The 25,750-nt window shown below is 34.9% G+C and overlaps 1 protein-coding gene across 1 annotated transcript in view; it reads left to right on the forward strand.

Annotated features, from left to right (window-relative positions):
* NETO1 (neuropilin and tolloid like 1) overlaps nucleotides 1-25,750 on the forward strand; it is a 61,679-nt gene that overhangs the window by 16,670 nt on the left and 19,259 nt on the right. The window contains exons 5-6 of the mRNA XM_042869693.1: nucleotides 16,709-16,750; nucleotides 16,857-16,984. Coding sequence (XP_042725627.1) covers nucleotides 16,709-16,750; nucleotides 16,857-16,984 — 170 coding nt within the window. The remainder of the gene's footprint in view (nucleotides 1-16,708; nucleotides 16,751-16,856; nucleotides 16,985-25,750) is intronic.

Genomic DNA, 25,750 nt, shown 5'->3' on the forward strand with positions numbered 1-25,750 from the left:
ACCAGCTTGTAATCCATTTAAGTTTTCTGGGAAATAATTAACTGTCTCAGAATACATGAGACTATATGCGTTTGCCCTTTCCTCTAGGAAATTGTCTAACATTGTGAAAGATGAGTCATTGTAAATCTTCCTTTAAGCTTTTGAGCCAGAACAATATTTCTATTTTTTTTTTAATGTGTGAGTTTGTTGCATTTATTTCTAGTCCTCAGAACTTCAAATTGTTATAAAATACTTATTTGAATTATGAATTTTTAATGTGTTCATGCAAGTGTGCAGGAGACAGCACTGCACTGCCTTTTGTAATGCATGTATTAGGACTTATGGTCTTCTGAGTGAAAATGAATTGCATGTAATATCTAGTATGATATATTTGCTCGTTAGAATGGACGTCATGATCAGCTACATAAATGTATTTTCAAGGGAATTTGTTTTGCGCTCTTCTGTTCTACAGACCCCATTAATTTCCATGAACTGTAGGCTTAGGTCAGAGTATTTCAGTACCATACATATTGGAAGGTAATGAGATAATGAGTTTCTTTCAAATACCAAGAGAAAAAGAATGCCTTGAGTGGAACAAATGAGTATATGGAAGTTCTCAAAAGATTCTCAGGTCCCATGTCACCTCTTTTTATCACTTTTCTTTTTTTTTTTTTTTTTTTTTTTTTCTTTTTTTTTCTAATAATACCTTGCAGAACTTCCTGTTATAGAAATCTCTGCATGCTGGAAGTATTATACTACTAGCAGAAAGAAGCTGTACACTGAAGTCCCTGCTATGATGAACTTTGCTGTAAAAATAAGGGTAATAGAAATAGATGACATGGCTAATATTGAAAAAGAAGAAACCTATTGCAGTGTTTGTTAACAACTGCATTAACTGGAGGCATAAGAGCTGCATTTGCGTTGACTATGTGTACATAGGAGTGAAGGGACTTTCTAAGATGTGTGGTCCTAACACCAGGACTGCAAGCAATATGTTTCTAACTCAGTGTTTTATTTTATTTGGGTATCTTCTGCCTCAGACACTCCTATGGAAGTCCTATTGAAGTTTAGAGATGATAGTCATATGGAATCATAGAAATTACTCAAGTTGAAAAAGACAAAGATCATCAAGTCTATCCACAACCTGACCATATTACCCTAACAACCCACTGCTAAATCATGTCCCTGAGGACCATATCCAATATACTTTTTAAGATGCCAGTTTTCTTAGTTACAAAAGCTAAATCCTTCTTCCTTAATGCCACATGCCTTTTGACATCACTAGTGTCCCTCTTCCCTCCACAAGTCTCTTCTCTGTGTCTGTTCCACAACTACTGAACACAGAATACTATAGGAGGTTGAGCAGGACATTTTACAGTATTATATGTGCAAATAATTGTTCTCTATCTCCACTGGAAAAACTTTTCCATATATGTGTGGTATGTATGTGATCTTACCAATAAAGGTGATTATGGTTTTTCATTGCTAAATATTTTTAACTGAGGAACAGTGTTTCCCTGACAAAGAATTTGTCTTTTCAGAATCACCTAGGAGGAAACTTTAACAAATTTATACGTATGTTCAAAAATAATCCAAGCAAACTTTTTTTTTTTTTAATATTAACCCATATTTTTAGAACACCATCTTCTCAAAATAGTTTATATTATTACTTGATAGAGAACAATTAAAATGAAATCTTAGAGGCAGAGAAGAATTTTCTTTAAATATTATCTTTGTTATGCTTTTCCCCTAGAGACACTCTTCTGTCTTTGCATAGTTACTACACTGAGTTGGTAAGCCTCAGGTCTGATTTAGAGAGGTCATCCTCTGCTTTAAAATGTAGAAATAACCAGTGAGCCCTAGACATTTATTTTCCTTTTTAATGCTTGATCTGACTGTAATATTTGTGAAGCACTTGGAAATGATAGAATAGGGGAGATAATAAAGAATTTGTACTGAACAGAAGCCTGGATAGTCGCAAGTGCTTTGGAACAACTAGTCTACTATGAGCATTTTCACTATTAGTGAAAATATTAGTGAGAATATATATTCAGCATATTACCTCCAAAATTTATAAGACATCTTCACAATTCTCCTTCAAATATTTTCACACCTATTTCATCAGGTAAAAAAATGAGAAACTTCTTACCTAATATGTAACAAATAAGTATCCAAGATATTTCAGTTCACTATAGCTCATCTGACTTCCTTATCTGTCAAATTTTTGGTCTATTTTTACTGGGATGCATTTCTAGATGATTGTGTTGTGACCCCACTCTGGAAACACTTCTGTCTGTAACATTTTCTCTTGGTGACCTTGGCAATGTGAATGTCCAATTCCTCTTTACTTATCCATTCCTTAAGTGGTTGAATTTTCATCTTTATGTATTGTATCTACAAGTTTCTGAGGTGTATGGCCAGTAAATCTTAACAATGATCTCTGTCCTTTTGTATAATCAGCATGACTGTGACTCTACTGTTAGGCAGAGAATCTATTTCCTATTCTAGCCACAGACCTGTGAGTAGTCTGATTCTTTAGCTGTCCGTATTGAAAACCATGCTTTTATGTTAGGTACAAAAACATGTTTATATCACTTGTTTTCATTTGTCAGTTATCATTTGTTGTTAATTTGACATCTGCATAAGTGATTGTTGATTTTTTTTTTAATCACGTTATTTACTGAAGTATTTCTCAAATCTAGCAGTAATAATTAAGGCTTCTTATTGTTATTCTTCTTATTATTATATTCAGCTTTTCTTAACAGATTTTTGCTTTCTTCGTATAGTTCTTCTGCCTAACTGTCCTTAAAGAAATTGACACAAACCTTTGTTTTAAAGTTCTATACACACTATAACTGAGAAAAAGTGTTCTTATCCAATAACTAGGAACTCTTATTCTGCATAGTGTAGTCTTTGAAAAAGTCAGTCATGTTTCCGTTTCTAGAATTGAGTATTTTTGCAATATGAATAGTAAATTAGTAAATGCATCAAATTCAAATTAGCTGCAAATCAAACTAGTGGGGAAAAAAAAGAGCTTGAATTAAGTTTCTAAACACAGAGATTATTCTCAGCTGTCTCTCACAAACTCCTTATAATTACAAAGCTCTGACAAATTAGAATTACTAACATAAGCTGCTGACAAGCTCTATTTGCTGTATTCATCTTTACCTGCACTAAGGTTTTATGAACAAACCCCATCTCAGTAACTAACTTAGACATATAGTAAAAGTAGACATACTGTTCTAAAAATCATCATGAAAAACAGAGAAAGTGAGAAGCTGAACTTTTAAAAGTGAAATCTTAAAAGAATCTAAACTTTTAAATCTGAAATTTTATAGGGAATATGGATATGAAGATAATAGTAGGTTGATGCAAGAGTCATTTGATTATTGTGAGACCTGTTCAGTATTTGTGTATGCTAGGTTAAAAATGTTTTTTCTTCTAATGTTAATTCCCTCTGTGCACTGATACTCCTTTACAATCTCATGTATAGCATATTCTCTAGGTCCAAAGCGTAAGGCTGACAAAAAAGTTCTATTGCCAAATATAGGACACAGCAGGGCTCAGTGGTAGTTCTCCACTTCTACTCAAAATATGTGGTAGATATCAATTTGGTGACTGTCAATTTAATAATTACCATAAATCTAATATAACCTTAAGAATGCTAAGTTTATTCACTGACTCTCAGTTCTCTCTTTTTTTTTTCTGATGCAATAAATTGAATTTTGTTGGTGTTAGAACACCACAATTAGTGATTTGTCTGTCTTCCTCAAAATCATCTGAAATGAAAGTACTTTCTTTATGTAAAAGTGCATCATTTTTTTTTTCAAATGTGGTTATTGGTTAGTTCAAATACATTTTTTATCCCAGTTCCATTCGTCAATCAGTTATACTGCTTGTAAAATGAAGTGATAGAAGTTCTGCAATAACTTGCAATGATTACTGGTTCCTCTCCTTGTATTTAATGTTTTGAATACAAAACAAGTAGATTTTTGCTACATTTCCACTACTGCCAGTTGGGCTTTCTGAAATGGAAGTTTCTGAGAATCTTTTTTGAAAGGAACAATTATTGATAACAAAAGAGGCCTGTGACTTTTGCTTTCAATTTTTTAAATATTTTGTGTGTTTATTTTATTATGTGTTCCTTTCTCTAAAATTGGAAATTAAATTCTAGACAAAATTTTCACTAACAAGAGGTACCAAGCAAAAGTCATGATGATCTTCAGTGTCTTGAGCTGTTTACAAAATCTCATTTTCTCACCCTATCTGGTGTTGGAATTTAGTAGAAGTCAGGATTGAGAAGTTATGTATATTGCATGTCTTCCAAAAATGAAGAAACAAATTTCTTGAGTCTGAGCTAGCTCAGCTACAGATTTTCAATAGAGTGGTGTTTATCTTCCACATTATATGGTGGGAGCTGGCAGCTGTGATTGCATATCATTAATTTACTTATTCCTTAGTCACCTCATTCATTTATCCAGCACTTTGCAGACACTTAAAATATCATTTTGTTTTTTTTTTTCTCAATTCATTTAGGAGCTAGTGTAAAGACATTTTGATGCTAAAATGTCTATTGAAAGAAAAAGAGTTTAAGTAAAATTGGATTTAAGAAGATGTGAATTAAAAATGATTATTTTCTTTATGGGTCTGGCAATTAATTATCTTCCAATTACATTTTATGTGTTTGCACTGTGTGCGTTTTCTTTCCCCTTCAAGTACAAGCAAAAGAAATCTTGTTTGCTAGAAATTTCATTCTGTTGAAATGTTATATTCTCAATTTATTAATAAAAGGTGATACTTAAAACTACTTTGAAATTTTGCATTTATAATTAGTAAATGAAAACAGAATTCCTTAATCCTTCATGTATTCCCAAAAAGTGCATCTTATTTTTCAAAGTGATTTCACTGCAGTACAATGTTGATTTAATTAGTGCAATCTTATTCATAAAAGCATTGTCTACAACTTTATACAACACTGAAAAGATTTCATCTAAACAGAACAAATTCTTCTCCAGTGTAAAGATGGGACTGTAGTCATATCAGTTATATTATTTGCATAGTCAGAGACATTAGATTAAGTCTAGTTTTCCATTCTGGTGTGGTATTCGTCATCTAACCAAAGAGTGCTTTGCAATTTTAAGGACATACAGTTTAATTGAGATTTTTTAATTAAAAATATACTGATTATTCATAACTATGTCAATAACATTACTGTGAGCTAAATTACATCTGTCCACATGTTCAGTTTCTTACAAAAAATGTACAGTATAATAAATATCATAAATATTCAAATTCACAAAAACCTTTTGAGATCAAGAAATTATGTTCCCTCAGTTTTCTTTTTGCTCTGAAGACTCTACTCAGTTATGTCAAATGCACTTTTTTGAATGGTAACAGCTTAGTTTAGAACTCACTAGGTAAATGAGGGTCTGACATTAGCGTTTCCTCAAATAGATTTGTAGAGAATTTAACTTCAGTGAGCAAAAATGTTTTAGTCTGTGCTACACAGTGTAAAATGGACTTGTAGTTACAGAAAAATTTTGATATTTGAAGTCTACCAGATAAATGAAAATACTATCTGATAGGAAGGAAAATAATGGCAGATTTCCAGAAATAAGTAAGCAAATGCTATTCAATAACACTCAAAAAATATTACTTCAGAGATGTTATGCTAGATATACATAAAGGTTATTTGAATACTTTGATATCAAAAGACTATTTTGTGTTTTGTGTTAAGAAAGACTGCTCAAATAATGAGAAAGATGATGAGAACAGAATGGCCAAATATTTTTTTGAGAATTCAGATTCAAATAAATTAATGCCATGGTACATCCATTATTAAAAATCTGTGGTAGCATGACAAAAGCAGGCAGCATGAAATGTGCTATTCTAGTCACATATCAGCCCCGTAGATGACAGTGAGAAGCCAGAAGTTGTTGTGTAACCGGACTTACAAACATAATTTGCCAGATGTTATCTGATAGTTGAAGCTCAAGAGACAATGTTATCAAATCTGCTGGTTGCAGTATGTGGGTTAATAAAAGATTGTATGATACCACTTCCGGTTTGCTTTTGAATTTTCTTTTCCTTTATTTCTTGTAGTTCATTTCTAAACTCTAAGTCAAAATTAATATTAAATGAGAATGCAAACAAATTACTCACATAATTGTTTTGCTCTTTAATGCTGATTTAATTTTATGGATTAAACACTTGGTCATTAACTGCCACCAACTACAAAGTTCATGATGAAATTATTTAAAATAAGTAAAATTTTTTTTTGTAAAATACATACTGATGCAGCAGTTTAAAAATCAAAATTCAGGTAACTTTGAATCTCTTTCTCCTGTGTGCTTGCTCGATCTCTACAATGATCATTCTTAGCAGTAATATACTTGTTTGTATAAAGTTTTATTCATGTTGATGGTTTTTTTTGTTGGTGGTGGTGGGTTTTTTTTGTTTTTTGTGTTTTTTTTGTTTTTTTATCACTACAGCTTTAGATGACTCTTTTAAATCAAGCTAGGAAAAATCCTGCTGTTTGGCAGCCAGAAACCTGGTCTAGTCAAATGAAATGTAATTATTGCCTGCCTGCTGGATAAGCAGCTGACCTATACGTAAAAATCCTGGGTACTATGACTGACCAATTTTCACTCTTTCTAAGACACTGAGCTAGAAAATTGCTGTAGCATTCAATACACAAATTGCTAAATTCAGGTCGGATTGTGGACATAATTATCTGTATTGATTAATTACTTGAATAATATTAAGAATGCCAGCAAATCCAGTGGAAGTCAAATTGTTGCTTTGGATTGGTACTTTTTGAATAGAGCAGAAAAAGTGCAGATTTGTTAAATTACAGAATCACAGAATTGTAGGGGTTGGAAGGGATCTCTGGAGCTCATCTAGTCCAACCTCCTGCTAACGCAGGTTCCCTACAGTAGGTTGCACAGCAAATCATTCAAGTGGGGTTTGAATATCTCTAGAGAAGGAGACTCCACAACCTCTTTGGGTAGCGTATCTCAGGAAAAAGTAGATGTAACTATGGTGCTAGTAGACATCAGTTTAAAGCTATTCAAACTCTGGATTAAAGATCTCCAGCTCTACAATGAGCTATATTTTTCTAATTTCCATGATAAACCAGCTTCAGAATCATTTAATGAATACTGAGCATGTGGCATGAGTGATATATAAAATTACTGTCAATTGGTTAAAATGTTCTAGTTGTCAGAAAAAGTTTGAAGACCTTCTGATTTAGAATTTATCATCCTGTTGATTTTTTTCATGTGGGTACGTAACAAAACATTTCTTACTGCTCCTGATTAACAACACTTTTTAAGTGTTTAACTTAAGTGGAAATCATTTGGGGCTAGGAATAGTATGAACTATGTTTATTTTAGACATATGTATGGATATCATAGGGATTTCCTCATCAAAATAATAGAAGTCCCAGATGACATAGTGTCTTGTTTCTAATAGATTGTCTATGCTATATAAGTATTAGCAATTAATTGTGGTTTGGATTTTACTTTGTCACTTTTAATTGGAGCAAAACTGTCAAAGAAAAGGAAACGTTACCTTCATGAAGTTGTAACCAACAGGAAGCAACAGAACCGTAAGGCAAAAAACTAGCTGTAAATCCTTAGGTAAACCATGAATTCACAATCTGCACATATATCCTCCTTTATTCCTTCATGTTTTTTGATTCTTCCTTAAGCGTATGAGGAACCAGAATGACCTTTCTAACATTATTCTTCCCCAGCATCTGCATCATGGCATCTGTCCCCTGATCAAAAGGCATTACAGAATCTACGTGGGGCTTGAACTTTGTCTAAGTGTTTTTGTCCCAAAATCTCAGAAATTCCATCAGGAAGTAGGGAAGTGTTGTTGCTCCCTTCTTATATATTACGTGTATCTTCTTTATATCTTGATTTTATCCTGTATAATGAAATATAAAATTCATAACTATATGTGAAATTTAAGTAGAAACTCACAGGAGTCAGTCTTTTGAGTTCTGGAATATATTGAAACTCTTCCCCATAGAAAAAACTTCTACTCCCTGCTGTTAACAGATGAAGAAAAAAAGGAGAGTGAAAGTATGACTATCTCCAAAGCAGTTCTACAGTATAGTCTACATCTCAAGCTGATATAAACCCACCTTCATAGGCCATATTACATTTAAGAAAACTGCTGTGGTCAGCAGCTCAGTGCACTCAAAGGAACATGATTTCTAACCAAGAAAACTCCAAAAAGTAGCAGAAAGAAGAAGAAAAATGGTATGACTGAGAGTTATAGGGCTGGAAGGACAGGACAGATGACTTATGACTTCCCTGCAGATGTTTCATTGACTTGCGGTTGAGCTCAACAATTCCTCATGTTATAGGAGTTTCACAGCTCCTCCTCTTGCTTACTGAAAGTGAATACTTAATCTGCCACATCTCTTGTGGTAGGCACACATAATAACAATTGGATTTAACAATCTGGTTTAATTTTTCTGGTTTAATTTTCTTTTTTTTTTTCCCCCCTTCTTTGGAAACAGTGGAAATTCAGGCTACAGTGAGAATGGGTGAAGCTCTAAAATTCTCCCTCTGGTGCTGAAAAAAATACATATTTCTACTGGATACTAAATACATTTTAAAAACGTCCTACAGCTCTACAATATGCTTTATCCATTAACTTATCCATTTATCCATTAATTTTGAAAAAGTCTAGCAGCTGCAGAGTAAAATAATGAAAAGCTCTTTTTCTATGATTACTTCATTTCTTTCCACTCTAAGGATCACATATTCAAGAGCATTATGTCTGTTTTATCTTTCTAGTATCTTATACAGACAGATGATTAAGCAATCAGTTGTTTTTGCACATTCAGCTAGATTTATTTTCTTACAAGGTTATTCACTTTAGAAAAATACACCTGGTTCTCTGCTAGGTGCTAAGAGAAAAATATTTGAAAATGGCAAGACATCTGCTCTTAAAGTGGAAGATGAACTGTTCACATATGATAATTAGGATCTGTTTAAAAACCGTTTGGATGTGGTGCTCAGGGACATGATTTAGCAGAGGGTTGTTAAGAGTTGGGGTGATGTGCCTAGGTTGCGGTTGGACTTGATCTTTAAGATCTTTTCCAACCTGAGCAATTCTATGAGTCTATGTACCTTACAGCCTACATAACATTGCCAGCTACAGCAAAGGGATGTCAGTTGATGTAAACACTGCTGACATTTCTATTTGTATTGAAAATATGTTTTAACGTGTGGTCAGCTAAAGGTTATTCAGACACAGACACAACTTGAACCAGCACAATTAATAATTTCATTTGAATATAATAGCTGAAAACAAAGTAGCACTTCAACAGAATTGAGAGTTCTCTTGAATGTTCTGGTTAATTTTTTAAAAATAAATATTATGTCCAGAATACAAATAAGAGAAAGCCTTTCTACTACAATAAAATCACAACAGTTACTTTACATTGCCAAATTATTCCCATACATTTCTTCCATCCTGGTAAATCTACTCTATGGACTAATATATCATGAACAGCTTCTCTGAAAAGACAATGTGAGTTTTCACACAATGGTAGCAAGAAAAGCCATGTATGAATTGATTCAAGCTGAAGAATGCCAGCAACCATTCGTGGCTAAACCCACTGAGTCATTTTTCCCTGTATTTCTATAGAGAACTGAAAGTATTATTTCCTTGGACTGGGCTACCAGTCATCTCTAACAAATCAATAAGACAAATCATGAGCCTTAGTAATATTATACTGAAATTACATAACTAGGCCATACTTAATACTCAACATCATTCAGGAAAGGCTCTATAGCACTTCTATGTTGCACATCTTTCTCATCTTTCTCCCTGGTGAGGTTTAGGTACCATTAATCAACCACAAGAAACCACTAAGATATTATCTTGGGGACACATATCCAATACTGCCCTTGATAGTTGACAGCCAGTCCTGGCAGCCATATCAACTGCACTGTCGCATCAGAGATTGCTTGGCTGCAGTTCTTAGATAGAATGGGCTCCTGATCTAGTTCAGTTTTTTTTTCACACATTTCTGGGCAACTGGCAGACAAAGGTGTATGCGGACTCTGAGATATTTCTCATACGATGATCTTTTCCCCATATTTCTAGACACATTGTGCTGCATGAGGGGAATGTGATTCCTAATTTTGGCATCCTGCATCTAATATAAATATTTAACATAAAAACAATTATCTGCCAAACAATCTCACCCAAATCATCAAGGCTACCAGAACCAATGTTTCCACAAAGCAGTAAGTAATTGTGGATATTCCTGTTTTCTTTTCTAAGTCTATATTGCAGTACCAAGAAGTACTTCACACTTTTGAGATTTAGGTACAGATATCAAATAGTCCAAACACTCTTTGAGGATGTATTTCAGGATGGCTTGACTCCCGCTCATACAAAATTTATATTGGAGAAATAACTTACTCTGAAGAGATGATAGAGTAAAACAGAAGCAGGCTGAAATCCCAGAAGTCCGCCACTGCGTACATAGAGAGAAATCTAGACACAAACTCTGTATTCATATATCCTGTTCCAGTGGAGTTCATTCAAGCTCTTCTTGTGTACATAGTCTCACCAAGCGTAATAAGTAGCTAAGATTGGATTCTCTTTTTCTGATGACACTGCCCTTACATTTTCAAAATTATGTCAAAGAAACAAATATTAATTTTTGGCATACAAATACCTGTCTCTTGCTAATGCATGCAGTATATCTCATCTCACTGATGTCACCACAGCTATGGAGGTTGAACACTGGTGTAACTTACCAATTACAGCATACAGATAAATTGATTGTGAACGAGCTGAGAACAGTAAGTGTGACATAAGAATTAAAAAAATAATATAAGTTAGAAATACAATTTCTGGGAAGCAGTCTTTGTTATTTCAGCAATACTATATGGAATCTAGTTAAAGTAGCTTGAGTAAGTAGACTGTATATTTCTATGATTTTTTGTTTATTTGTTTATTTGTTTTTTCTTAATATGATTTTACTTTCCTTACTACTTGCATCATTTATTTATAAAATTTCTTCTTAAGAAAAATAGAAGCTGTATACTTTACTGGGACATTGATCACCAAGCACAAGGCAGAGTAGTGCGTCCTTGCAGTCCTACATTTTCAAAAACAGAATTTCTCAAACTTCTTTAGGGCATTCACTTCAATTATGCCCTGGTTCAGCTAAAAAAGCATTAATAGCATAACCAGCATCATGGTTGCTGACGAGCAATAGAAACACACCCAGAACAGAACTCTTGAGGGGGGGGTGAGCCACAGCCATTATGTTCCAGCAGTAGAGGATGGGGTGGGGCCAGAACAGGTGGCCTGGATTGCTAAAGGGTTATTCCACGCCCAGTGACATGTGGAAGGCTATAAAGCTTCCTGCTTTATAGCCTACTAAGGGGACGATGGCTAGGAGGGAGGTGTTTTCTTGGAGGATTGCTGGGTGTTGGGTGAGATATATTGGTAGAGGGTTATTGGTTAAGTGAAAGAATGACTTTGTGGTGCTGGACTGCTGCTGAGTTAAATCCCAGTAACTGTTTTCTTCACGAGTCCTTGTTGATCTAGAATGTCGAGGTGAAATGCTGAGTTGTACTCACTTCTTACTTACTTCAGTTAACTTCTTTTCTGACTGCACTGAGAAACAAAGAATTTGGAAGTGTTGTTCTATGTATAACCTCAAAAATATATGTTGTTGCTCACAATGTTTTCTTTAAAAGTCAGTACGTAAAATACCAAGGCCAAATATGGTTTTTGCTAGCTGTAATTATTATAGAGCTGTTTTTCAGGGTGTCTAGTAAACTATGTTTTTATTTGAAGATCCTGTTTTACAGACACAGAAATATTTATTGGAGTGTCAGTAAGACTACAGAGCCATAAAGATTCATTAAATGAATTTCCTTTTGGCTAACAAAACAATAATTCCTATATTTTTGTGCATCTGATTCACTTAGAACTTTTTTGTTCCTTAGAACTTTTCCATTGCTCTTCTAGGGAGTAGCTAAATCCCCTTGTACACATCACAAAATATTTATTTTTAAAACCTTTTTCCCCTTCATTTTAGATTTGTTTTTGTGATTCTTTAACAAATTTTCATGCTTTTAGAATATTTTGGTCATTTTCCTGTTTGCTCATTGTATCATTAAATACTAGGAGAAAACCATTAAAAATTGTTTTGTATAGAGTTCTGCAAGCACTGCTTTTACGGAGAAGTATTATTTGAAAATGCAGGACTAGTTTAGGCTCCCATAAGTAACTGTAAAAGATACCTAATTTCATAAACTTGAAAATAAATAGCTGATGGTATGGTGAATATTACAATTCTGTTTACTTTTCCACGAGTATTTACATGAAATCAGTTCTCTGATAAATTCTGTGATACAGATAGATGTGCCTACACTAGAATACCTTAAATATTCATAGTTTAAAAACTGAATGACTGCTTCTAGTTTTTTAAATATAGGAAAATGAAAAGATATATCTGTAGTTGTCTAGTTGTCTATTCAATAAATGAAACTGAACATGCATTTTTTTATCATTAGCAATTTTAACTTCTACATGCTGTGATTCTTGCTCATATATGTAAAGTATATTTTTCTGTATAAAAAAGCATAAACATTTGTTTCGAAAATCAACAATCTATACTGCATAGTTCAATCAAGTAATTCCTTCATTTCTAAGTAATAGGGGAAAAAAAATTAACTGTAAAATAGGTCTCATACATGCACTAGGATTTTATAGCTTGTGTCTTCTAATCATACATTAATTGTTCATTGTTCATATTCTTCAGCATGTATACTTTATTCACATATAAATGATTCTGAGAAATTAGATGGATTCTAGATCTAAGATATTCTAGGAAATGCCAGTTGTATTATGATTTGGAGCAAATTCCACTACAGTGGACAGTGCACTCCAGATGAGGCCTCACCAATGAAGGATCAGCTGTTGGTGATACTTTGCCTAATGTAACCCAGGTCCTGTTACCCTCTGAACCTCAAGGGCATATTGCTGGCTCATGTTCCACCTGGTGCCTAGGTCCTTTTCTGCAGATCTTCTTTCTAGTTGGGTAGCTCCCAGGATGTCCTGCTGCTTGGAGTTTTCCTTCCCAGGCTTTGTATTTGGGCATCACAAGGTTCCTGCTAGTCCATTCTTCCAACTTAGGATTCCTCAAGATGGCAGCAAGACCCTCTGGTGTGTCTACCAGTTTAGCGTTCTTTGCAGACTTGCTGAGAGAGCATTGTGCTGCATCATCCAGATCGTTAATGAAGATACTGAACATAACTGCAGCCAGCAAGTACCTCTGCAGTACACCACCAGTTAATGTCCTCCAACTAGATCTTGGGCCCATCTGTTCAGCCACCACTGTCTCATTATCCAACCCATTTCTTACAGGGTAAGAAAACCTACAGATATCATCAGCTTCTTCCTGGCTACTCTAAATTATCTCGTTCTGTTTGTTTGCTGGTAACTCTAAATAAACTGGTACATATTTTGTATCTCATAATATTTTTCAAATGTAGTACTGTGTTTTACAGGGATTTTGCAGTAAAGCTTGAGTTAACAAAACAACAATCTGTTAGTTATGAAACTGATAGTAGTGTATCACCTAAGGAAATTTTTGGATACCCTTTTTTGTTTGCTAGTTTTTAAAGGAGGCATTTTGTATCTAAGAAGCATTGCGTTTATTTTGGCTGTAAGGTCTTCTATTTACATACGCTTTACATATTTGCATGTTTCCCATGTAAATGCCATGTTTCTCATATTTCAGTTAATGAGAGAGTTCCCCATAAGAAATAAAACAAGAAGTCAGTGTATTGCAGTGCTCTCAAGACTTATTGCATGTTTTTCTCTCTAGTTGTACGTGATCGATCTTGTTTTTCACAGTGGTTTTTTTTTGTTTGTTTTTGTTTGTTTTTTTGTTTGTTTGTTTTGTTTTTGTTTTTTTTTTTCTCTGTCATGGGAATTTTCCCTAATGGAACTTGATTTTCATTACTTGCAAAAGAAATGACTACCTGGCTATCAGAAGATCTAGTCAGTCAGTGTTTAGATACCATTAAAAGAGTTCTGACTCAGCCAGACAGATAATGACAATTTAATTGAATTGCATACAGAAGAGCTGTTGAAGTATAATCTATTTAATGGTAGATTATTTTAAAAACAAAATTTTGCTGGGTAAATATGCTTCAACATCATTGAAATTTCAGAATCTCTGATAATGCCTTACTTCCAGACTGTTGTATCAGCCAATATACTATTAATATATTACTTCAAGTGTCACAGACTTTATTTCACTCTCACTCTTAAGCTACAGAAAGATAATTTTTCACAGCCTGTCCAATTCAAGATCTAACATATCTGTAAAATTTTAACAGATTTTGTTCTTTGGTGTGACTTTGTAATAACTGTATTGCTAAAAAATGGGAAGGTATGACTGGAGTTTTTTAATGCATTAAAATGTATGGTCTGGATTACACTTCAGCTTTATTAAGTTTACTCAAGTAAGATGCTTTGAAAATTGATAATAAACACTGAAACAGCAGGTAGAATGAGTTTTACATCTGGAAAACAAAGGTTTTTTTTTTAAATAAAAATGTATGAATTCTTTTTATCTTCACTTTGCTATCATTTTGAAAAATTTAATTTTATTACCATAATATTAATACTTATGGAGAGCAGATAACTTGTCTTTCTACTTCTGTCATGAACTACCAAAACTGGACATGGAAACCTTCTAACACAAAGCATATCAACAACCTGGTGGGCATGACTGAACAGACACATTTTCTCTCAAATTATTGGACTTGGGTCCGAAAGCACTGCATAATAAGTCAGGTCTTTCTCTTTGCCCCAAGTTTTCAGAGCTTTCTGTCCTTCGCAGCTTGGCAAAAGGTTAATGTATGCTTAATATAGGATGTGATCAGACTTTAAAACCTGAACAGCAAAAGTTTTTCACAATCTGACACACAGTCTGTGTCCAATTCTTTCCACCTGTTTCTGGTATGGTCAGCTGATGCAGCAAGACACTTGGATTCTTGCTACCACGACTCCTTTCTATGAAAATTCACTTCAGCTGAGAGAAGTTCTATCAAGATCTGTTTCTTCCTGTTTGCTTCTCTGTACTTTATAAATGTGTTGGAGTGTTTGCAGACCAGTCCTTGTATACTCAGAAGAAATTTGATGGTTACACTAGGCATGGTTTTGATGTTAATTTAAACCAGTAGTTTAATTATATTTAAGTGTCTTGCTTTCAGCAGTAGATATCAACATCTGAGTACATTAATTGAAATGTTTAATTATGTTTACTATTGTTTGTTATCATATCTATGTGCTGATCTATAAAACTACGTAATATTAATTGCCTACTCAATTATATTTGCAGTCTCCTAAGTTCATGAGTATTTAATCAAGATTTATATTGTGCCACTGTAAAAGAAAACTTGGAAGAACAATGGCAGCCTGTTTATAACAAGACAGTTTTAAAAGGTGATTTTACAACTCCAGTTCTGACAGTATATCCTCCCTGTTCGGACTGAAATGGCTATTCTTGCTCATAGAGCACTGGATTTTGTTTTTCATATTATTTGTCAAATTTTCTCCCCCTTGTTTGTATAACTTTTGATACACTGAATTGAAGCACTAATGTGTTCTGACTAGACTACACGGCTCAGATTCTAACTTGGTTTTCCTTTTGTACAGTCCTTCAGAGGCCTGGGTAGAGTGTGGCCAGGAGAATCTTGATGCAGAGTGTTTGCATGTAGATGTTTATAATTGGTTTTGGAAGAGCAGATCCTATCAAATTTTGTGGAAAAAAAGAGTAAAGAATGGTGGAGTTCTTTGCTGTTATATTCCCCCTGAAGATGAGCAAAACAGTGTAGAATATTCATGTTAGGCAGAACAATAATGCAAGAGAGAAAAAGTACAGGATAGTCTGTTCTGAAGAGATAATTGTCCAGAACCAGAAATGTAAAAGGGGCTAAAGTGTTTCAAAGGAAAATATCTTCAAACTATGGAAAAATCTTGTGAAATACTGCTTGTCTATGGATACCTGTTTGAGACATAGATCTATGATCAAACTTATTTAAGTGTTGTCAGGCTGTAAAGGCATGATATAAAATATCTTAGTAAATATTATGTTTATCAGATAAAAATAGAAGGCATATTAGACCTATTATCTTATTTATGTGATGAATTCCATTACTTATGGAATGCTAGGTGGGTGCCTCTGAGAAAGAAAGAGAATCCTCACTGTTGATAGGGGTGGTAGAGTATTCATAAATGCAGAATCAAGTTAAGTTGGGTGTTATAATCACACTGAAAATGCAGAATAGGCAAAGGAATTCTGAAAGGATTTGTAAATTTATCCTATTTTATGTGCCTGTATTCAAATGTCTTGGGGTTAACTGTGTAATGTTCTTGCATGCCTGGATCTGCATAATTTTTTTTAACTCTCACTCATGAAACAGTGAGTGAGATAGAGGAAATTTTGACTAAAGTAGAAATAGAATAAGAACTTTGCACAGTAGTATCAATACTGTCTGCATTAATAATTACTGTGTTGCCATAGTTTTTAAACTTCTTGTATAAGCAAGTCATGATCCTAAGAAATGTATGTATAACTATATAACTCCAGTTAAAATTTAGCACACTGACATTACAGCCAAGATATTGAACAAAACTAATTTTCTCTTTCTCAATTTTTAAGATCCAGATTTTAAGGACCTTGGAGTTTTGAAACCATTGCCAGGTTGGTATGTTGTTTTTTCCTAAGTTTTGGAGGCCTTTGTGCTGTGCTGTAGAAAATATTTTTGTTTGCTGTTCAGGATTCATTTTTCTGATATTTTGTTATTTAGTTTGTGAGTTTGAAATGGGAGGACCTGAAGGAATTGTGGAATCTGTACAAATTGTCAAGGAAGGAAAAGCTTCTGAAACTGAAGCAGTAGACTGTAAATGGTACATCCGAGCACCACCCCGATCCAAGGTCAGTCCTTCATCCACTTGCTAATTTGCCACTTAATTTAAGAAATTGACTTTTCTAATATGCTGTGCATTGCTTAGTACAGACAGACCTTGTTTAATAACTTTACAGCTTGAACCTGTAAACTGTTTTTTTTTTCTTCTGCTGTAGAAAGGTAATTTATCACCTCAATCAAAATAACCTTCTTTCTCTATAAATAATGATGTGGGCAGCATTAATGTGCTTTTTGTGCCATAAGTAATTTTCTTAAATTCATCTTTAATTTTGGTCATACTTTTAAGGCATCAGTTTGTTTAGTTAAGTGGGAAGCAATCTTATCTAACGTAGGGACTATTAAGGGAACACTGCTGGGTCCCTATGATCATTATTGTTTCTCATCTGGGAACAGTGAACATGGAGCCAAGGTGAATTAACATTCTTGTGTATGAAGCCTTTTTCTATTATTGTAGAGCGATTGACAAAAAGAGATAGTATTCTCCTTTCCCTCTCCCACCATACACAGCAAACCATGCAACAAACAGGAGGGGGATGCAATTAATTAATGATTCTTTTCTTAGATTCTGATCCTCTCTTATCCATGGCTTATTTGTTATTATTCAAATTAATTTTTGCTGGCTACCCTACTGTTTCTTTTCTCTGAGCTCAAGCATCTCCATACCTCCAACCTACTTTCATTCCCTCTGCTAAAGACAAATTCTACGCATATTTTTATTAGCAGGTTTGTTTTTGGAAGGCTTTTTTTTCTTTTTTTTGTAAGCTCAGAGCAGACTATACTGCATACATCTGATTGTTCCAGCACCCAATACTGAATAAGCAGCAGGCAGATTTTCCAATAGAGAAAACGTATTTAGTATCAAGATTTTTCTTATTTTGAAAGTTCAGGAGTTAAATAGTTGGCATATAAGACTACAGATAAATTATTTCTAGAATATACTTCAATTTCATATTTTTTTACATTTGCAAAATTCAATATTCATGGAAGTTTCCAATTAAGTAGATGGAATTTCCACTTCACAAGAGTAAGTAGCTATCGATGTGAAATTACTAGACTAATTAGTTATTGCACATTATATACTTAGTAGGTAAGAAAACAGGTAAACACAATTAAAGACTTAGCCTGGTTAAATAAGATAAAAGTTGCCCTACATTTGTATATCTGTTTAGTTTGTCAGATAGTATCATCATGACATTCTTATCTAATCCAGCTCTAAAGTGCCACAATTCAAAGTGCTTCTGGAAATCCCATATTCAGTTATCTGTAGGATTTATCCAGAATTCAGTCCTGATTTAAAAATACTAATTTTGCAGCCACATAACTGTAATAACAGTGTATAACACACATATGCCAAACCATGTTGTTAAGAGGATAAAAAATTATTAGTTATTTGTGAATTTTTATACCTGGATTTAGCTTTGCTTCATTTCATAAAATGTAGACCAGCTGAAGAGTGTCTGAAATAAAGAGCAATGAGAACATTTTATAAAATGTGAGAAAAGATTGGAAGTTATATAATGTTACATAGAAGTTTTTGTGAAGGAGGGTGTTACGAGACAGTATCCCTAAGTATCTAGTGTGGAGGAGAGGCTGCTCAGATGTCAATTCATTTGCAGAAGACACCAAGTTGGCAGGAAATGTCAGTCTGCCTGGGGATAGGAAGGCCTCACAGAGAGATCTGGGGGGGCTGGAGCTGGGCTGAGGCCAATGGGATGATGTTCACCAAGACCAAGTGCTGGTCCTGCCACTTTGGCCGCAACAGTACCAGGCAACACTACAGGCTTGGGGCAGAGAGGCTGGAAGACTGTGTAGAGGAAAGGTACCTGGGGGTATTGATTGATGCTCAGCTGAACATGAGCCAGCAGTGTGCCAAGGTGGCCAAAAAGGCCAATGGCATCTTGGCTTGTATCAGAAACTGTGCAGCCAGCAGATGCAGGGAAGTGATCATCCCTCTGTACTCAGTCCTGGTGAGACTGCACCTCAAGTACTGTGTTCAGTTTTGGGCTCCTCACTACAAGAAAGATATTGAAGCCCTGCAGCATGTTCAGAAAAGGGCAACAAAGCTGCTGAGGGGTCTGGAGCACAAGTCTTATGGGGAGCTGCTGAGGCAGCTGGGATTGTTCAGAGAAGAGGAGACTCAGGGGTGACCTCATTGCTCTCTGCAACTACCTGCAAGGAAGCTGTGGTGAAGTGGGGGTAGGCCTCTTCTTCCATGCAACCAGTGATAGGACTAGAGGGAATGGCTTCAAGTTGCTTCAGGGAGAGATTCAGTTTGGATGTTAGGAAATATTACTTCTCTGAGAGAGTGATCAGGCAGTGGAGTGGGCTGCCCAGGGAGGTAGTGGAGTCATTGTCCAAGGAAGTGTTCAAGAAACATTTAGATGTTGTAGTGAGGGACATGGTTTAGTGGGAAATAGTTGCAACAGGGGAATGGTTGGACTGGATGATCTTGCTGATCTTTTCCAATCTTGGTGATTCTATGATTCTGTGTCTTTAGGATAAGTCACAGTATTGCATGGGCAAACAAAAGATTTAGGTTAGATATAAGGGAAGAAAAATTCAAACAGTAGGACATGAATTATTGGCTGAAGGAAATTTGTTCAGCTGATGTTGTTAGCAACATTAAAGTGCAAGTAAGTAAACAAAAAAAAAAAAACCATGGAAAATGTGAGAAACATCCCTAATCTTATGTTTTGTCAGAGAAGTGGACTAGCTTGTCTCTTGATGAATCACATTGCTCCCATCTTATAGAATTATCTGGCTGGAGAGACAGTATAAAAGAATTTAAATAAGTGTTTCTTAAGGTGAAAGATTTTTCAGCAAGCCAGGAAAAAAAAATCAAGCCTAAAGGGTTTTATTCTGGCTTTCTTGAATACACGTGTATAAATGTGCATGTGTGCATATGCATTTATATTCACGCGTCTGTAGTCATGGTATCGCTGTACTGGGAAACTTTTCAAACTGGGAAAATTTTCAAATATTGAAGAAGAAATTGGTGGATAAACTTTAAAAAGGTATTATATGAAGTAAGATCTATGGCAATACTGTTTTTGGATCAAGATTCTGTTGTCTGTATTTTACAGTCAGCTTCCTTTGTGTTTATCTAACCTTGAATTAATGACATATTCAGTACAGTGTCAGTGACGTCATTCTAATTTATGGCAGGTTGCACCTATGAAAACAGGCTATCCAGCTAGGAACAGTAAGAACTCAACAGCAGTCTTTAAATCTATATGCTCATGTGTTCTGGGCTGCACAGTTTGTTACTGGGAACTATGCCTAAAAGGCCAGAGTTTCTCAGATGATTTTGAGTTGGATCTTTACATCTTTAGTTTCTTAATCTTTGCCAGTTTGTGGGCAATTTCATTTGGCTTAAGCTCATCCAATCTAGCAAGATGCAAGTCTCTGCCACAGTTTGCAATTCCAGATTCAAGCCAAGTCTGAGCTCAACATATATGCAATGAGATCAATTGGGGTGTATGAACTTGAGAGCTCTAAGTCTGAGCTTCAACCTGACGGTTTGGATGTAATGCTGCTGCTCTCCTCACCAAGCTAGAATGACAGAGAGCACTCAATTTCTTTCACAGGCTTAAAGTACTGAGTCATCACTGATTACCTTGTAGTATGAAGAGTAGAATGCTAAAAATGAATGCAGAACTGGAGCTTTCTGGAAGTCCAGAAGACAGGAGAAATACAACTGAAGTCTTTTTTACTTGTTGCAAAGTATGTCATTTGTGTAATCATTTGGAGACTATTCCTGTTGAGTAAGATAGCTGTGAATCTGAAATTCAGAAATACTGAGGGTTGTCAGCTATGTGTATGAGTACAAGTGGATGAGGAACTCAACGTGAGCCAGTTGTGTACTTGCAGCCCAGAAAGCCAGGGCAAACATAGGTAGCAGACTGAAGGAGGTGTCTTCCCCAGTGCTCTCATGAGACCACACCTAGAGTACTGTGTCCAGCTCTGGGGCCCTGAACATAAAGATATATTGGAGTGAGTCCACATGGGGGTCACATGGATATTCAGAGGTCTGGAACACCTCTCCTGTGAAGAAAAGCTGACAGAGTCAGAGTTTTTGAGCTTGGAGAAGGATCCAGGAAGATCTTATTGCAGCTTTCCATTACCTAAAGAAGGCCTACAGAGAAGATGGAGAGAGATGGTTTATCAAGGAGTGTTGCAACAGAACAAGAGGTAATAGCTTTAAACTAAAAGAGGGGAGATTTGGATTAGACATTAGGAAGAAACTACTCAAAGTGTGGGGAGGCACTGGAGCAACAGGTTTTTCCAAGTAGTTCAAGGTAAGGTTGAATGGGCAATCCAACCTAAGGTTGGATTGGAGCAACCTGGTCTGGTGGAAGGTGTCCATGCCTTTGGCGGAGTGGTTGTGTAACGATGTGGTCTTTTAAGATCCCTTTTAACATTAACTCTTCTGTTGTGATTCAGTTGGTGATGGTGACAGAATCTGACTCACCTTGATCCAGGGTGGCTTCTTGATACGATTAGACCAGGGAAGTGTGGTTGGTCATGGGCTATAAAATATCCTGTGCAGACTTCAGAGGGTCCATGTTCAGTCAGAGCCACCTGCCCAGAAGCATGACACACTGCTCTGCTGTGTTCATCCAAGTCAGCATGGAAAAAACAAATCCAAGCCAAGCCTGCCCTTACGCCCAGGGTCATGGTGGGAGTAATCAGAACAGGACACTAGAGCTTGATCATTCAGGCATGCCATCAAAATATTGCTGTGGAAAAAAGGTATCTTCAAGACACTGGCACATTTAGAAAGAAGGATTTAAATAACTTCTCACTGTTTTCACAATGAACCTTGAATTTACTTACCTAATCAAAAACAGCTTTCAGTTCCAGAGCCTGACTCCAGATTGATTGCGGTCTTGAAGGAAATTTGGTTGTTGCTCATGTGTTTCTTGTACCCATAAGAAGAAGTAGGCAGTGAAACAAATTCTGGAGCTACAATCTGACTGAAAACATTTTCTGTTCTTGTTCACAAATGGCAATTTATGCTCTGAGATGAGACCTACAAGAGTGACAGTTTAAACTGTCAGCTCTAATATACCAGCGTAATCCTGATTTTTTTGAAGGATTTTTTACCAGCACACTAGAATTATAGAATCATAGAATAATCAAGGTTGGAAAAGACCTCTAAGATCATCTAGATCAACCATCCACCTACCACCAATGTTTCCCCCACTAAACCATGTCCCTTAGTACAACATCTAATGTTTCTTGAACACCTGCAGTGTTGCTGACCTCACCACCTCCCTGGGCAGCCCGTTCCAGTGCCTCAACACTCTTTTGGAGAAGAAACATTTCCTAATACAATTAACGGGCATTTTAATAGTGATTCTTGAAAAGTTAAAGAGAAAAAGAATTTAGAATTTGAAAAACCTAAGGAACAGATGCATCATTAATGGCTTTAGGTAGGTTCCATGTCTGGAAAACTTTGAAGCCTGATAGTATGCAAATAATATTATGAATGAAAAATCCTGTGCATTTTTCTGGCATATGAAAAGCTTTTTCCCTGGAACAAGAGGGGCAAATTCTGTTTGAACAAGTAGAAAATGTTGTTTACCTATGTTAAAATATTAAAATTACTTTTCTGAAACAGTTTTTTCAGATGACATTGCAAGACGACAGTACGTGTGTATAATATTTTCTAGCCGATGTGATAATACACATGGCAGACTAGCACTTGCAGAAAAATGCTGTTAAGTTAGCATTAATATATTCTGTTCAGGTATAGAAATAGAATTATCCTTAGCATCCTCAGTCCAAATAATTGTTAGGAAATACAATTTAAAAAGGTACTCATGAAGGTAATAAAAAATCTACCAAAGAGAACAGCAGAATCAGAATCTATCTATGGCTTTCACTGTTAAAAAGAAGAACAGTATCAAGGGATGTTAGCTCCCACTTCCCGCTATTTTTCCAATGAGCAAGAGAGAAAACGCAAGTGATAATGTCTAGAATAAATGTCAATTACTGAGAACTTGTGGAAGTCTGAAGAAAAAAAAACAGAACAAAATAGAGGATTCTAAAGAGCTTCACTCCTTAGAGAAAACAACAGCCAGTATTTCTCAAGTGCCAGGAAAGAGGAAAACCTGAGATATGGAGTTCTGTCTTTCCATGGTATCACAGACAGGAGCCACCATTGATGCTTTTTGGTTTATGATTATTGAGAGAAATGTTTAGAATCCAAGCAACAAGGTGGAAGATTTTTAGAAGAAAAAAAAATCAGTGTTTTAGTAATATGACTCTGTTTTGGCTGTTATGTTTGTCATCTTTTTGCCTTGAAGGAGAATAATTAACGTTGCAAAAATCTGCTTTAAAAAAACTGAACTTGCTATGCCAAAATAATTGATATAAAATAATTACATAGAGCTGAACAAGATGCAGAATAAAGCAAACGTAAATGATCAGTAAGCAGTATGGAAAGACATAGGACTCTTTACCCTAGCCCTGTGCTTGCAAGAGAATTAACTGAACCTAGAAACTGAATATGTAAAATTTGGAACTTAGGACCTGATGAAGAGGAGGTTTTTCTCTCACTTCTAAAGCATTGTTGGCAGTTGAATGATGGCTTTTTCTTCTTTTCTATCATTTGGTATTTTTTTGTTTTTTGATGCATTATAAGGGACTGAATGTCTGTGCACATATATTAAGTCTGATATGCTAGGATATGGTTAGACGGTTTTCATGACTGGTCTGATCAATCATGTTGTCAGCACTAACCTTCAGTGATTGATTAAAAAGCAGAACTCATCAAAAGTGATTCACTATGAAGAGATTATAATCTGACTATTTTACTGAAGTGATGTATTATTAATAGTTAACAATCATTCTTTTTTTTTTTTTTTTAATATATGCAGTAAAAGATTTCTCTTGCTTTGAAATTTAAACAAAAAATAGTAAAACTTGTCCAACATTTCCTTTTTCATTATTATGATGACAGTGGGAACCTTAAAAGTGACAAGACAATTATTTAAACTGTAATGTGACTGAGCATTAATTATATATACCACAGTACAGTGAAGGTTTATCAGTTTTGTTTCTAATGACATTAGTATTTGTAGTGACATCTCAAAGCTCAATAAAAGCTAATACTTGAGTACTAGCAACCTGTACTATGGATCTGATTATGTGAGGAAAACGTCTTATAAAAATTTTACAAGAAAAATACCAAAGGATGAAATACGGCAGTTATGCTTCTTTTGGATACAATGTTCTCTTCAACAAGAAAGGCCTCATTATGCTAAGATAATATGTCAGTACCTACAGAAATAGTAACATTCAAAAAGCCTCCATTGGTATCAATGGAAGAAGGCTTAATGAAGACAGAAGATAGTATTTCAGGTTTTCTTCATTTTTTTGCTTCTGAAGGGACAATTTCTTATCTACTGTTGGTGGAAGTAACGACTAAGATCACAGCAAATGAAATAACCAGAAATATTTATAATTTTTCTCTCCCTCTGCTTAATTTATCATAGTGAGATCTACATAACAGTGAAAGTAATCTTGCCACTAATTTCGGAAAGCAATGTACCTGAAATGTTTTGCATTAAATAATGATTTGTTGTATAATCAGATTTATTCTTTCCTTGGGGATCTCAATTTATTAGTCTTTTTTTTTTTTTTTTTTTTTTCTGCCAGTGTGGACCTCACCCCCAATGACAGCAGCAATGGCAACTATATTGAATAAGACTATAAAAATTGGCAAAAATATGCATATGCAATTAAATTACTTTCATCTCTTTAAAATAAAATCTGATTCAATAGTAGATTGTCAGTTTGTACGAACAGTTTCCAATATTAAAAAATTTGCTCCAGTCTTAATCCATAGGTATGATCCAAATAAACTTAACTAAATTGATTTCAGATAGCTTTGGATCAAGTCCTCATTGCTTTATATAAAGTTCTAGACATAGTTGTCTCCAAAAAAGAATATAAGAACTAAATTCCAGCTCACCTCAGACTATAGTAAATTTATTTTTTCTAAATTATGAAACTTCATGCCACTGTAGAAGGTGCCATCTTTCTTCTGAAGGATGGGCATAGATTTTTTAAAGCCAAATATTTATTTCCAGTGGTGCCAGCACCAAATCTCTGTCATATATGTGTGTGTGTATATATATTTTAGCTGAATTTATCACATACAGGAATCAACAGAAGTGACCAAAAGCAGAATTCAATCTTGGAAAAAAGTTTGTAGTGTCTTCCTCACTGAAAGAATCAAAGCAGAATGCTAAACTGTTGTTCTCCTGTTCCCTTCTCAGCATTTATAACTGTTTACTCTGAGATACATTTACCATTTTAGAAGGCTAGCATGATATCAGAAACTAGAGAATGTCAAATGATAAGCTTATAGAAAAAAGACTTTGGCCATACAGTTTATGAGTAGTCTCTTTGAACAGATCAAGAATAATGGATGAATGCTGGAAATTGCTGTGAGAGATATTTTTTAAATAGTGAGAATTTATTGTAAGAATGAAAACTCTTGAATTTCATTTCGGTTTTGAAATAATGTATCCTGTGCAGACATATGTATGTGCTTAAAAATATATGTGAACTGATATATACAAATATAAATATATACATATACATACATACATACATATATAAAAGATATCAGGGTAGGAGGAGAAGACAAGAAAACAAATGTGAGTGATCCTTGCCCCATTAAATTACATATAGTTTTATTGATGTTATAGCAGTCAGACTAAGATATTTTTCTTCTGGAGTAGGTAAGAGTTTTCCTGAAG

The sequence above is a fragment of the Lagopus leucura genome, unplaced genomic scaffold (assembly GCF_019238085.1).
Source record: "Lagopus leucura isolate 7727_CA_CO unplaced genomic scaffold, USGS_WTPT01 Super-Scaffold_100002, whole genome shotgun sequence".
Taxonomy (NCBI): domain Eukaryota; kingdom Metazoa; phylum Chordata; class Aves; order Galliformes; family Phasianidae; genus Lagopus; species Lagopus leucura.